Source organism: Hypanus sabinus, chromosome 7 (genome assembly GCF_030144855.1).
Source record: "Hypanus sabinus isolate sHypSab1 chromosome 7, sHypSab1.hap1, whole genome shotgun sequence".
Taxonomy (NCBI): Eukaryota; Metazoa; Chordata; class Chondrichthyes; order Myliobatiformes; family Dasyatidae; genus Hypanus; species Hypanus sabinus.
The window spans coordinates 3,827,083-3,842,799 of NC_082712.1; the positions used below are offsets into that span (position 1 = coordinate 3,827,083).

The window sequence follows — 15,717 nt, forward strand, 5'->3', positions numbered from 1 at the left end:
TCAACAGTGGCTGGATGGGAGATGCCAGACAGTAGTGGTGGATAACTGTTTGTCAGGTTGGAGGCTGGTGACTAGTGGTGTGCCTCAGGGATTTGTACTGGGTCCAATGTTGTTTGTCATATACATTAATGATTTGGATGATGGGGTGATAAATTGGATTAGTAAGTATGCAGATAATACTCAGGTGGGTGGCGTTGTGGATAATGAAGTAGGTTTTCAAAGTTTGCAGAGAGATTTCGGCCAGTTAGAAGAGTGGGCTGAATGATGGCAGATGGAGTTTAATGCTGATAAATGTGAGGTGTTACATTTTGGTAGGAATAATCCAAATAGGACATACATGGTAAATGGTAGGGCATTGAGGAATGCAGTAGAACAGAGTGATCTAGGAATAATGGTGCATAGTTCCCTGAAGGTGGAATCTCATGTGGATAGGGTGGTGAAGAAAGCTTTTGGTATGCTGGCCTTTATAAATCAGAGCATTGAGTACAGGAGTTGGGATGTAATGTTAAAATTGTACAAGGCATTGATAAGGCCGAATTTGGAGTATTGTGTACAGTTCTACTCACCGAATTATAGGAAAGATGTCAACAAAGTAGAGAGAGTACAGAGAAGATTTACTAGAATGTTACCTGGGTTTCAGCACCTAAGTTACAGGGAAAGGTCAAACAAGTTAGGTCTTTATTCTTTGGTGTGTAGAAGGTTGAGGGGGGACTTGATAAAGGTATTTAAAATAATGAGGGGGATAGATAGAGTTGACGCTTTTTCCATTGAGAGTCGGGGAGATTCAAACAAGAGGACATGAGTTGAGAGTTAAGGGGCAAAAGTTTAGGGGTAACACGAGGGGGAATTTCTTTACTCAGAGAGTGGTAGCTGTGTGGAATGAGCTTCCAGTAGAAGTGGTAGAGGCAGGTTTGGTATTGTCATTTAAAGTAAAATTGGATAGGTATATGGACAGGAAAGGAATGGAGGGTTATGGGCTGAGGGCGGGACAGTAGGACTAGGTGAGAGTAAGAGTCGGCACGGACTAGAAGGGCCGATATGGCCTTTTTCTGTGCTGTAATTGTTATATGGTTATAAAACATCCCACCCACGTCACAATCTCTCTGACCCACTACCGCCAGGAAGGAGTTACAGGAGCATAGGGACGAGAACAGTCACACTGAATAACAGCTTTTTCCCTCAGGCTGTGAGACTAATGAGCACCACCGAGGTCTCGTCACCAGGACAGTGTTTACTGTTTATTTGAACTTACACCGCCAAGTAATACTTGGATGGCTCAGGGGCAGGAATGGTTAATTCCAGTGCCGGGTTTTAGATGTTTCAGAAAGGACAGGGAGGGAGGCAAAAGCACTGTTGATCAGAGATAGTGTCACGGCAGCAGAAAAGAAGGTAGACATGGAGGGATTGTCTATGGAGTGTCTGTGGGTGGAAGTTAGGAACAGGAAGAGGTTAATAACTCTGCAGGGTGTTTTTTATAGACCACCCAATAGTAAAATGGATGTCGAGGAGCAGATATGGAGACAGATTCTGAAAAGGTGTAATAAGGTGTGTGTGTGTGAGGGAGGAAAGGCAGGTGATGGAGAAGGGATGCGCTCAGCCCAAAGATGTAGGGGAGAAGAAAGAAAAGGATAATAAATTTGAATGCATTGTTAGGGATGAAAAGAGAGGAGGAGGTGGAGAGTATCTTAAATGTATCCATTTTAATGCTAGGAGCATTGTAAGAAAGGTGGATGAGCTTAAAGCGTGGATTGATACCTGGAATTATGATGTTGTAGCTATTAGTGAAACATGGTTGCAGGAAGGGTGTGATTGGCAACTAAATATTCCTGGATTTAGTTGCTTCAGGTGTGATAGAGTAGGAGGGGCCAGAGGAGGAGGTGTTGCATTGCTTGTCCGAGAAAATCTTATGGCGGTGCTTTGGAAGGATAGATTAGAGAGCTCCTCTAGGGAGACCATTTGGGTGGAATTGAAGAATGGGAAAGGTGCAGTAACACTGATAGGAGTGTATTATAGGCCACCTAATGGGGCGCGTGAGTTGGAAGAGCAAATGTGTAAGGAGATAGCAGATATTTGTAGTAAACGCAAGGTGGTGATTGTGGGAGATTTTAATTTTCCACATGTAGACTGGGAAGCTCATTCTGTAAAAGGGCTGGATGGTTTAGAGTTTGTGAAATGTGTGCAGGATAGTTTTTTGCAACAATACATAGAAGTACCGACTAGAGATGGGGCAGTGTTGGATCTCCTGTTAGGGAATGCGATAGGTCAGCTGACAGATGTATGTGTTGGGGAGCACTTCGGGTCCAGTGATCACAATAGCATTAGCTTCAATATAATTATGGAGAAGGACAGGACTGGACCTAGAGTTGAGATTTTTGATTGGAGAAAGGCTAACTTTGAGGGGATGCGAAGGGATTTAGAGAGAGTGGATTGGGTCAAGTTGTTTTATGGGAAGGATGTAATAGAGAAATGGAGGTCATTTAAGGGTGAAATTATGAGGGTACAGAATCTTTATGTTCCTGTTAGGGTGAAAGGAAAGGTTAAAGGTTTGAGAGCACCATGGTTTTCAAGGGATATTAGATATTTGGTTCAGAAAAAGAGGGATGTCTACAATAGATATAGGCAGCATGGAGTAAAGGAATTGCTCGAGGAATATAAAGAATGTAAAAGGAATCTTAAGAAAGAGATTAGAAAAGCTAAAAGAAGATACGAGGTTGGTTTGGCAAATAAGGTGAAAGTAAATCCGAAAGGTTTCTACAGTTATATTAAAAGCAAGAGGATAGTGAGGGATAAAATTGGCCCCTTAGAGAATCAGAGTGGTCAGCTATGTGTGGAACCGAAGGAGATGGGAGAGATTTTGAATGATTTCTTCTCTTCGGTATTCACTAAGGAGAAGGATATTGAATTGTCTAAGGTGTGGGAAACAAGTAAGGAAGTTATGGAACCTATGACAATTAAAGAGGTGGAGGTACTGGCACTTTTAAGAAATTTAAAAGTGGATAAATCTCCAGGTCCTGACAGGATATTCCCCAGGACCTTGAGGGAAGTTTGTGTAGAAATAGCAGGAGCTCTGACGGAGATCTTTAATATGTCATTAGAAACGGGGATTGTGCCGGAGGATTGGCGTATTGCTCATGTGGTTCCATTGTTTAAAAAGGGTTCTAGAAGGAAGCCTAGCAATTATAGACCTGTCAGTTTGACATCAGTGGTGGGTAAATTAATGGAAAGTATTCTTAGAGATAGTATTTATAATTATCTGGATAGATGGGATCTGATTAGAAGTAGCCAGCATGGATTTGTGCGTGGAAGGTCATGTTTGACAAACCTTATTGAATTTTTTGAAGAAGTTACGAGGAATGTTGACGAGGGTAAGGCAGTGGATGTAGTCTATATGGACTTCAGCAAAGTCTTTGACAAAGTTCCACATGGAAGGTTAGTTAAGAAGGTTCAGTCATTAGGTATTAATGCTGGAGTAATAAAATGGATTCAACAGTGGCTAGATGGGAGATGCCAGAGAGTAGTGGTGGATAATTGTTTATCGGGATGGAGGCCGGTGACTAGAGGGGTGCCTCAGGGATCTGTTTTGGGCCCAATGTTGTTTGTAATATACATAAATGATCTGGATGATGGGGTGGTAAATTGGATTAGTAAGTATGCCGATGATACTAAGGTAGGAGGTGTTGTGGATAATGAGGTGGATTTTCAAAGCTTGCAGGGAGATTTATGCCGGTTAGAAGAATGGGCTGAACGTTGGCAGATGGAGTTTAATGCTGAGAAGTGTGAGGTTCTACATTTTGGCAGGAATAATCCAAATAGAACATACAGAGTAAATGGTAGGGCATTGAGGAATGCAGAGGAACAGAGAGATCTAGGAATAACTGTGCATAGTTCCCTGAAAGTGGAGTCTCATGTAGATAGGGTGGTGAAGAGGGCTTTTGGAACGCTGGCCTTTATAAATCAAAGCATTGAGTACAGAAGCTGGGATGTAATGCTAAAGTTGTACAAGGCATTGATAAGGCCAAATTTGGAATATTGTGTGCAGTTCTGGTCACCAAATTATAGGAAAGATATCAATAAATTAGAGAGAGTGCAGAGACGATTTACTAGGATGTTACCTGGGTTTCAGCATTTAAGTTACAGAGAAAGGTTAAACAAGTTAGGTCTCTATTCATTGGAGCGTAGAAGGTTGAGGGGGGATTTGATCGAGGTATTTAAAATTTTGAGAGGGATAGATAGAGTTGACGTGAACAGTCTGTTTCCATTGAGAGTAGGGGAGATTCAAACTAGAGGACATGATTTGAGAGTTAGGGGGCAGAAGTTTAAGGGAAACATGAGGGGGTATTTCTTTACTCAAAGAGTGATAGCTGTGTGGAATGAGCTTCCTGTAGAAGTAGTAGAGGCCAGTTCAGTTGTGTCATTTAAGGTAAAATTGGATAGGTATATGGACAGGAAAGGAGTGGAGGGTTATGGGCTGAGTGCGGGTAGGTGGGACTAGGTGAGATTAAGGGTTCGGCACGGACTAGGAGGGCCAAGATGGCCTGTTTCCGTGCTGTGATTGTTATATGGTTATATGGTTATAACAGGGTTGTTGTGGTGGGAAATTTTAATTTCCCAAATATTGATTGGCATCTTCCTAGAGTAAGGGGGTTAAATGGGGTGAGTTTGTTAGGTGTGTTCAGGAAGGTTTCCTGACATGATATGGAGAGACGCCTACAAAAGGAGAGGCTTTACTTGATCTGATATTGAGAAATGAACCTGGTCAGGTGTCAGGTCTCTCAGTGGGAGAGCATTTTGGAGACAATGATCACAATTCTATCTCATTTACCATAGCATTGGAGCATGATAGGAACAGACAAGTTAGGAAAACGTTTAATTGAAGTAAGGGGAAAGTCAGGTAGGAACTTGGAAGCATAAATTGGGAACAGATTTTCTCAGGGAAATGTACAGCAGAAATGTGGCAAATGTTCAGGGAATATTTGCATGGCGTTCTGCATAGGTACGTTCCAATGACACAGGGAAAGGAAGGTAGGGTACAGTGGTGTACAAAGGTAGTTGAAAATCTAGTCAAGAAGAAAAGAAAAGGTTTCAAAAGGTTCAAAAAACTAGGTAATGTTAGAGATCTAGAAGGTTATAAGGCTAGCAGGAAGAAGCTTAAGAATGAAATTAGGGGAGCCAGAAGGGGCCATGAGAAGGCCTTGGCGGGCAGGAGTAAGGAAAACCCCAAGGCATTCTACAAGTATGTGAAAAGCAAGAGGATAATACGTGAGAGAATAGCAGCCATCAAGTGTGACAGTGGAAAAGTGTGTATGGAACCGGAGCAGAGAGCAGAAGTACTTAATAAATACTTAACTTCAGTAATCACTACGGAAAAGGACCTTGGTGATTGTAATGACGACTTACAGCAGACTGAAAAGCTTGAGCATATAGACATCAAGAGAGAGGATGTGCTGGAGCTTTTGGAAAGCATCAAGTTGGATAAGTCTCCAGGACTGGTTGAGATGTACAGCAGGCTACTGTGAGAGGCGAGGGAGGAGATTGCTGAGCCTCTGGTTATGATCTTTGCATCAGCAATGGGGACGGGAACGATTCCAGAGGATTGGAGGGTTGCAGATGTTGTTCCCTTATTCAAGAAAGGGAGTAGAGATAGCCCAGGAAATTATAGACCAGTGAGTTGATGGAACAGATCCTGAGAGGCAGGATTTATGAATATTTGGAGAGGCATAATATGATTAAGAATAGTCAGCAGGGCTTGGCCAAAGGCAGGTTGTGCCTTATGAGCCTGATTGAATTTTTTGGGGATGTGACTAAACACAATGATGAAGGTAGAGCAGTAGATGTAGTGTATATGGATTTCAGCAAGGCATTTGATAAGGTACCCTATGCAAGGCTTATTGAGAAAGTAAGGAGGCATGGGATCCAAGGGGACATTGCTTTGTGGATCCAGAACTGGCTTGCCCACAGAAGGCAAAGAGTGGTTGTAGACAGGTCATATTCTGCCTGGAGGTCAGTGACCAGTGGTGTGCCTCAGGGATCTGTTCTGGGACTCCTTCTCTTTGTGATTTTTATAAATGACCTGGATGAGGAAGTGGAGGGATGGGTCAGTAAGTTTGCTGATGACACAGTTTGGAGGTGTTGTGGATAGTGTGTAGGGTTGTCAGAGGTTACAGCGGGACATTGATAGGATGTAAAACTGGGCTAAAAAGTGGCAGACAGAGTTCAACCCAGATAACTGAGAGGTGGTTCATTTCAAAATATGATGGCAGAATATAGTATTAGTGGTAAGACATTTGGCAGTGTGAGGATCAGAGGGATCTTGGGGCCTGAGTCCATGGGACATTCAAAGCAGCTGCACGGGTTGACTGGGGTTAAGAAGGCATATGGTGCATTGGCCTTCATCAACCATGGGATTGAATTTAGGAGCCAAGAGGTAATGTTGCAGCTATATAGGACCCTGGTCAGACCCTAATTGGAGTACTGTGCTCAGTTCTGGTCACCTCACTACAGGAAGGATGTGGAAGCCATAGAAAGGGTGCAGAAGAGATTTACAACTATGTTGCCTGGATTGGGGAACATGTGTTATGAGAACAGGTTGAGTGAACTTGGCCTTTTCTCCTCGGAGTGATGGAGGATGAGAGGTGACCTGATAGAGGTGTATAAGATGATGAGAGGCATTGATTATGTGGATAGTCAGAGGCTTTTCCCCAGGGCTGAAATGACTAGCACGAAAGGGCACAGTTTTGAGGTGCTTGGAAGTAGGTGCAGAAGAAATGTCAGGGGTAATTTTTTTTTTACACAGAGAGTGGTGAGTGTGTGGAATGGGCTGCTGGCAACGGTGGTGGAGGCAGAAATGATAAGGCCCTTTAAGAAACTCCTGGATAGGTACATGGAACTTAGAAAAATAGGTACATTCTATGGTAAGTACATATTTGGCACAGCATTGTGGGCCGAAGGGCCTGTGTTGTACTGTAGGTTTTCTATGTTTCTATAGCACAGAAACAGGCCCCTATTTCAACTCACTATGTGCCCACCAAACTAGTCCGATTTGCCCATATCCCTCTGAACCCCTCCTATGCATGTGCTTATCCATATGCCTTTTAAAATGTATGGTTCGGGCAGTGTTGCTAACTGTGTAGCTGGATGGATGTCGGAGGCTGCAGACCGCATTGCTGCTGCCACTGGCATCGGAGTTGGTGAGTCAAGGCAGCGATAGCGTAACATGGCTGATTGTCCTGGGTGTTTCTCTTGTGCTTGCCAGAGCCCGGTGTACCCTGATGATATAAGATGCCTTGTCTTGTGACATGACAGATGGTGAGGGAGCTGCGTGGCCTCTAGTCACAGACCAGCCTGCTGTCGCAGACGAGGAGAGGAAACGCCAGAGGCAGTGTAGTGTGGCGGCTGTGCTCAGCTGTGTGCTGCCCCCAGTGGAATGACAGCTTGGATTGCATGCGTGTTTTTGTCTGCGCATCGCCCGGAGCTTAACCATTAATTTGTGGGACACGTCACTCATCGACTTCACCCATGCATATGTTTTTTGCATCAATGTGAGTGCTCCCTATTTTAAAAGTGCTGTGTATGTTTTGCACTTTGGCCCCAGAGGAACACTGTCTTGCTCAGCTGTACCCATGCATGGTGAATGATAATTTAACTTGAATTTAGACCATATGACCATTATAGGGGCAGAATTAGGCCATTTGGCCCATTGAGTATGCTCCGCCACTTCATCATGGCTGATCCAATTTTCCTCACAGCCCAGTCTCCCGCAGTGTATCCCTTCATGCCCTGACCAATCATGAATCTATCAACCTCTGCCTTAAATATACCCAAGGACTTGGCCTCCACAGCCACCTGTGGCAACGAATTCCACAGATTCACCACCCTCTGGCTGAAGAAATTCCTCCTCAACTCCATTCTAAAAGGACATCCCTCTATTTTGAGTCCATGTCCTCTGGTGTCAGACTCTTCCACCACAGGAAACATCCTCTCCACATCCACTCTATCAAGGCCTTTCACCATTCGATAGGTTTCAATGAGGTCACTCCTATTCTTCTGAATTCTAGTGAGTACAGGCTCAGTGCCATCAAACGGTCTTCATACGACATTCTGAAATCCTTTTTGTGAGCCTCCTTTGAACCCTCTCCAACGTCAGCACATCCTTCTTCGATACGGGGCCTGAAACTGCTGAGAGTACTCCGAGAGAGGCCTCACTGGTGCTCTATAAAGTCTCGGCATTACATCCTTGCCCACAAATGTGTCATGCTTTCAGTGGCACAGAGCATGTCCTTTGGAATGTGGGAGTAGATCAGAGCAGCCGGAGATCACCAGGAGAAAGATGAAGCTGCTTACAGACACCGCGGGAACTGGAGAAACCACTACGCTAACATGCTGCCCTCGTGCTTTTCATTTGATGGTGCCTCTGTTCGAGGGAAGTGTGGCTTGTGCAAGGACTATACACTTACTTTAATATCAGTGTACACTTGGCTCCCAGCGGGTCCTGGCAGGTCTTTGTACAAGGGTTTTCACACGGTCGATACCTCCACTTACACAGGACGTAATTTATCTTCACAGAGTCACTCCCTGCAAATGCAACAGAATTATAAGAAATGCTGGCAATTAATTTCCCTTCCTTGCAGAAAGGTTTATATCGCTTAAAGAGTGAAAACAGATGATTTTCTCGATGATCATTCTGGGCACAGAGCGACGGAGTGATGGAGAATCCTGGGACACAGAAACACAGCATCTGCTCCCATCCACGCTGTCGCCGATCCCAGTTCCCTTGTATCTCCAACAGCTCCCCTTCCTTGATTCTCCATCCTCGCACCTACATTAGAGGCAACTTACAGTTGTCAATTCATCGAATGATCTCTACATCTGTGTTTATATGAAATGCCCTGATGTTCAGACAATCATCCTTATTCTGTCAACAGTTTTCAAAATAAATTTGCTGAAGATTTGTGGGATTATCTCCAGTTTCCTACCACAGTCCATAGACGTAGTGGTCACTGTAAGCTGCCTGTGAACAGGCTGGTGTTGTTGAGTTGAGTTGTGGGACAGTGTGGTTCCATGGGCCAGAAGAGCCTGGCCGACACCGTATCTCCACCTGAAATCACTTGTCAGTTAAGGGAAGCATTTCATGTGTTTGCAACAACTTCAGTTCTGAAGGTTGTAGTCAATAGACAAAAGACTGCTTTTATCTCCACATTAGCAGACATGGTCAATAATTCTCCATGCAGGAAGCCAGTTCCAGAAGTCATCAGTATCTGAGCTCGTGGAGGCTCACTGACTGGGCCTGACTTAAATCTATAATGAGCAGGACGTGGATCAGGCCAACATTGTTATGAAAGTATCAACTGTGGAAAAGAGGCTCTTCAGCCCATCATATTCCTGCTGGTCATCCAATGCCAATCTATACAAATACCAGTTCCCAACAGACCATAAACCTACAATGCCTTAGTGATTCACAGGCCTATCATCATGCTACTTAAATGTTGTAGCTATCCTCTAATGCCAAATCTCCACCAATTCTCCTAACACCTTACTTTAAACCCTCTGTTATCGATGACTTGGGATTTGGGGTTTGATGTTCGATGTTCTTGTTGCTATTCATGTGATTTGGGTTTTTTTTTGCCCATGGAGGTTGGGAGTTGATGTTTTTCCTTAGGACAAGAAATGGTAGATGGAGTTCAATCCGGTAAAGTGTGAAGTGATGAAAGTTGGAAACAGAGCACAGGGTTAATGGCAGAATTCTTAGTGGAAGAACAGAGGAACCTTATGAGACCATGATGAGAGATCCCTCAGTTACTGCGCAAGTTGATGGGATAGTTAAGATGATGTGTGGTGTGGAAGCTTCAAGAGCTGAGATATAATGTTGCTGCTCTAGAAAACTTTGGTTGGATCCATCTGGTACATGTGACAGTGGTAAGCAAATTTACCGACTTGCGCCCTTCCAGACAGCCCTGAGGAACGAACAGAGGGACAATGGCCTGTGAGAGATTCAGCAGGACGTTGCCTGGGATGGAGAGCTTTAGAGTGAGGAAGGAATGGTCTGTTTGCCCTGCAGTGGAGGAAGTTATGAGAGGACATGATTGAGCTGAATAGAACTATGAGGGGTATAGATAGATCTCTTATCTCGAACTTTCTCTTACCAGAGACGAATAATACTAGACAGCTTAGACTTAGAGTAAGAGATTTAAGAGGGTCCTTTCTCACCCAGACGGTGGTGAAAACACTGCCGGAAAGGGTGCAGAAGCAGAGTCACTGATAGGACCAGAATCGACAAGGCACTTCAGGCTGTGGGGCATGGATTAATATGGATAGGTGAAGGTGATGGGCTGCACGATCTGGCTCCAAGTAAGGAGACTGTGACTGTACACAGCTCTCAGATGGGCGTCACCGATGCAAGTGAAGTACGATTTTTTTCTGGAGACGTTTACATTCTGAAAATAAGCTGAAGAAGAATTACCTGCGTACGTGAAGCTCATATTGTCCTCATTCCCGGCAGTATAGCCTCTCATTGACAAATGTCCATTTGGATCGGCAGTGAGATAGTGGTTTGGAGAAATGTATGATTCAAATGCATTGTGATTGTCAAACCATCTATTCTTATGGATGACAAATGAGGCTTGTTTCAGAAACTCATTAGCCATCTGCCACTTCTCAAGAGAAACTGTCCCATTATCATAATAACGGACAAAATAATTCGGGTACTTCACAGATTCCAGTGAAAGGTAGTCCGACGACGCTGAAAATTCAAAGAGAAATACTTAGACAACAGGACTGAAAGATATTCTAGTCAGTATAAAACAGAAAATGCAATATTGGAATAAAATCAGAGAATTCAGGAAACACTTGGTCAGGCAGCATCTGCGGAGAGAGGAACAGGATTAACTTTTCAGATCCAAAGGCCTTCGTCAGTAAGGTGCTGCGTGTGTGTTGGCTTGAAAGCTCGGCAGTGGGAAGGCATTGCCACAGATCTTGCTACTTACAATGTGTTTATGCGTGCATATTTAAACTCCTAGAACTGATGATAACTAGGTGATCATATTGCAGCAGCAAACTGATTCAAATGTGAGGCGTAGAAGGTAGAACTTAGAACAGGCCCTTCAGCCCACAACATTGTGCTAACCTTTTAACCAAATCTCTTTTTTCAGCTGCTGAATCAAATCGGGATTCATTACAAAGGGCAAATAAAAATCAAGCAGGGACAAGCAGAATGGCCATTGTTGGAGTGGCCACTGTGTGGGTGGAATGGTGTTAGAGTGGGGAGGCTTTGGGACAATAGCCCAGTAGAATTCACCCTGCAATTTGAGAGGCAGAAGCTAAAGTCAGGTGTATCTGTATAACACACAGCTCAAACCACATCATCAAGTTCGTCGATGACACGACCATAGTGGGTCTCATCAGCAAGAACGATGAGTCAGCTTACAGAGAGGAGGTGCAGCGGCTAACGGACTGGTGCAGAGCCAACAACCTGTCTCTGAACGTGAACAAAAGAGATGATTGTTGACTTCAGGAGGTCACGGAGCGACCACTCCCCGCTGAACATCGACGGCTCCTCGGTAGAGATCATTAAGAGCACCAAATTTCTTGGGGTTCACCTGGCGGAGAATCTCACCTGGTCCCTCAACACCAGCTCCATAGCAAAGAAAGCCCAGCAGTGTCTCTACTTTCTGTGAAGGCTGAGGAAAGTCCATCTCCCACCCCCCATCCTCATCACATTCTACAGGGGTTGTATTGAGAGCATCCTGAGCAGCTGCATCACTGCCTGGTTTGGAAATTGCACCGTCTCGGATCGCAAGACCCTGCAGCGGATAGTGAGGTCAGCTGAGAAGATCATCGGGGTCTCTCTTCCCGTCATCACGGACATTTACACTACACGCTGCATTCACAAAGGAAACAGCTTTATGAAGGACCCCATGCACCCCTCATACTATCTCTTCTCCCTCCTGCCGTCTGGGAAAAGGCTCCGAAGCATTCGGGCTCTCACGACCAGACTATGCAACAGTTTCTTCCCCCAGGCTATCAGACTCCTCAATACCCAGAGCCTGGACTGACACCTTACTGCCCTATTGTCCTGTTTATTATTTATTGTACTGCCTGCACTGTTTTTGTGCACTTTATGCAGTCCTGTTTAGGTCTGTCGTGTAGTGTAGCTTTCTATGTTGTTTTTTTTTACATAGTTCAGTCTAGTTTTTGTACTGTGTCATGTAACATCATGGTCCTGAAAAACGATGTCTCATTTTTACTGTGTACTGTACCAGCAGTTATGGTCGAAATGACAATAAAAGTGACTTGACTTGAACAGTAGTGTAAGGAGAATTATAGAGGCATGAGAAAGGAGCTGGCCAAAATTGATTGGAAGGCGACATGACGGCAGAACAGAAAAGGCTGGAAACTCTGGGAGCAATTCGGAAGGTGCAGGATAGATACAACCCAAAGAAGTATCCTAAAGGCAGGATGACACCACCGAGGCTGACAAGGGAAGTCAAAGCCAACGTAAAAGCCAAAGGGAGGGCATATAATCGAGCAAACATTAGAGGATTGGGAAACTTTTAAAATCCAACAGAAGGCAACTAAAGAGCCACAAGGAAGGAAAAGATTAATTATAAAGGTAAGCTAGCCAATAATATCTAAGAGGATACCAAAGGTTTTTCAGATATATAAAGAGTAAAAAGAGGCAAGAGTAGATATTAGCCCACTGGGGGGGGTAGCAATGCAGGGAAAGGGAATGGTGGATAAATGAAGGAAGTGTTTTGCATCAGACTTCACTGTCGAAAACACTCGCTGAATGTGGGAGGTTTGAGAATGTCAGGGAACAGAAGTGAGTACAATTGCTCTTCCTAGGGAGAAGCTGCTTGGGAAACTGAAAAGTTTGAAGTTAGATTAGTCACCTGGACCAGAAAATCTTGCCTGATTATTCTGCTGGAAATAGCAAGCAGGATAGACCAAGGAGAATCAGTGGATGTCGTGCACTTGGATTTTCAGAAGGCCTTTGACAAGGTGCCACACAAGATAAGAGCCCGCGGTATTACAGGAAAGATACTGGCATGGATAGAAGATTGGCTGATTGACCGGAGGCATAGAGTGAGAATAATAGGGGCCTTTTCTGATTGGCTGCCAGTGACTAGTGTTGTTCTGCAGGGTTTGGTGTTGGGACCATTTCTTTTTACATTATATGCCAATGGTTTGGCTGATGAAATTGATGATATAGCTAAGTCTACAGGCAATATGAAGAGAGGTGGAGGGGCAGGTAGTGCTGAGGAAGCAGGGAGGCTTCAGATGGACTTACCCAGATTAGGAGGATGGGCATACATGTGGTAGATGTGTCAGAAGGTGTATGGTCATGCACTTTGGTAGAAGGAAGAAAAGTGAAGACTATTTTCTTAATGGGCAGAAAATTAAAAAATCTGATGCACAAAAGTTCTTGGGAGTTCTTGTGCAGGATTCCCTAAAGGTTAACTTGCAGGTTGAGCCAATGGCAAGGAAGGTAAATGAGATGTAAGCATTCAGTTCTTGAAGACTGGAATATAAAAGCCAGGATGTAATGTTGAGGCTTTATAAAGCACAGGTGAGGCCTCACTTGGAGTATTGGGAGCAGTTTTAGGCCCCTTATCTAAGAAAGGATGTGCTGACGTTGTTGAGGATTTGGAGGGGGTTCATGAGAATGATTCTAAGAATGAAAGGGTTATTGTATGAGGAGCATTTGATGAAACCTGTCGAATATTGGAAAACCTCGACAGAGTGGATGTGGAGGGGATGTTTCAGAGGACACAGAATAGAGTGATGCCAATTTAGAACAGAGAAGAGGACCAGAGGGTGGAGATCTGTGGAATTCATTGCCACAGGTGGCTGTAGAGGCCAACCCAGTGGGTGTATTTAATGTGGAGGGTGATGGATTCTTGATTAGTCAGCGTGGGAAAGGGAACAGAGTAAAGGCAGAAGAATGGAGTTGAGAGGGAAATTCTGCTCCTATTGCAATGGTCTTATTGAATTGAATTTATTGCTTACATCCTTCATATCCATGAGGAGTAATGTTTACATTACATCTCTGTGTAAATGTGCAATGTGCTATTATAGTAATTTATAATGAATATTATGTACAACAGGAGAGTCAATATGACATAGAAATACAGTTGTGTCAGCATAAGTTCATCAGTCTGATGGCCTGGTGGGAGAAGCTGTCCCAGAGCCTGTTGGTTCTGGCTTTTATGCTGCTGTACCGTTTCTCAGATGGTAGCAGCTGGAACAGATTGTGGTTGGGGTGACTCGGGTCCCCAATGATCCTACGGGCCCTTTTTACACACCTCTCTTCGTAAATGTCCTGAACTATGGGAAGTTCACATCTACAGATGTGCTGGGCTGTCCGCACCACTCTCTGCAGAGTCCTGTGATTGAGGGAGGTACAGTTCCCGTACCAGGCAGTGATGCAGCCAGTCAGGATGCTCTCAATTGAGCCCCTGTAGAAAATTCTTAGGATCTGGGGGCCCAAACCAAACTTCTTCAACCACGTGAGGTGAAAGAGGTGCTCTTATGCCTTTTTCACCACACAGCCAGTATGGTCTACTTTAAGATCAATCTAACCCCACCCTCCTACATAGTCCATGTGTTCTTTCATGTTCTATCCATGTTTAAACAAACCTCTGGCAATCCCCCCGATATGTTACTCTATTCACCTTACGATTATGTCCCCCCCCCCATATTAGCCATTACCAGTCACAGTCCACTGATGGGCCCAACCCTGCGCTGTTCAACTATTGGACAAGGTGGACCCTGCGTGCATCTCCAATGATGATATGCAAGGCAGCTGCTTTACATAGCAACATTGGAGATGTTTCTGGGCCACCACCTCCTCTGGGGAAATGTCCCCTTACCCACTACTAATCCTCACCCCCACTCTTCCCGAGAAAGGACAGAGATTTTCCCAGCGGATCACTCAGAAGGAAAGGAACGTTTTTAAAAATTCAATACAAGAGACTGCAGACGCTGGGAATCCAGAGCAGCGCGTGCAAAATGCTGGAGGAATTCAGCACATCATCAGAAACATCTATGGAAAGAGTAATCAATGTTTCCGCTGAGACCCTTCATCAGGACTGGAAAGGAAGCGGGAAGATGCAAGAATAAGAAGGTGGGTGGAGGGGAAGGAACACAAGCTCGCAGGTGATTTCATCTGCATTAAAAAATACCTCAACAACCATAAGGCATAGTGTGAAGGTACATGGGTGGTAGGTGTGGAGGGGGATTGTCTGGGTGCAGGTCAGTGGGACCAGGCACATTAATGGTTCAGCACAGACTCTTTGGGCCAAAGGGCCTGTATCCATGCTGTAGTGTTAAATGACTCTTTGACAGTTTGCCATGGACTAGATGGGCTGAAGGGCCTGAATCTGTGCTGTAGTGTTAAACGACTCTTTGACAGAATAACAGTTTGCCATGGACTAGATGGGCTGAAGGGCCTGAATCTGTGCTGTAGTGTTCCATCACTCAGTGACTCTAAGCCACAGTTAAGGTAACAAAGCAACTGCTAGCACAATGTGGGCTCTGTCAGAACGTCTCACTTACTGGCAATGGCTTTGTACAGAGCTGGTGTGACCATAAAGCTTGTCCGCAGTTCTTTCGAGCTGCTCTGCTTTACTAACGACAGACCTCTTGTGGACGTCTCTACGGAAATGGCCTGACCATTCTTATTAACGATAGAAAATGGTCCAGTGCCAGGTTCTGAAAGGAAAA

At 44.5% G+C, this 15,717-nt stretch overlaps 1 protein-coding gene across 1 annotated transcript in view; it reads right to left on the reverse strand.

Annotated features, from left to right (window-relative positions):
* The window catches only part of LOC132396509 (otogelin-like protein), a 350,978-nt gene that overhangs the window by 110,268 nt on the left and 224,993 nt on the right, over nt 1-15,717 (reverse strand). Inside the window, exons 31-33 of the mRNA XM_059974091.1 lie at nt 15,550-15,705; nt 10,457-10,735; nt 8,454-8,571 (exon numbers count right to left, since the gene is read on the reverse strand). Of these exons, the coding sequence (XP_059830074.1) occupies nt 8,454-8,571; nt 10,457-10,735; nt 15,550-15,705 (553 nt within the window). The remainder of the gene's footprint in view (nt 1-8,453; nt 8,572-10,456; nt 10,736-15,549; nt 15,706-15,717) is intronic.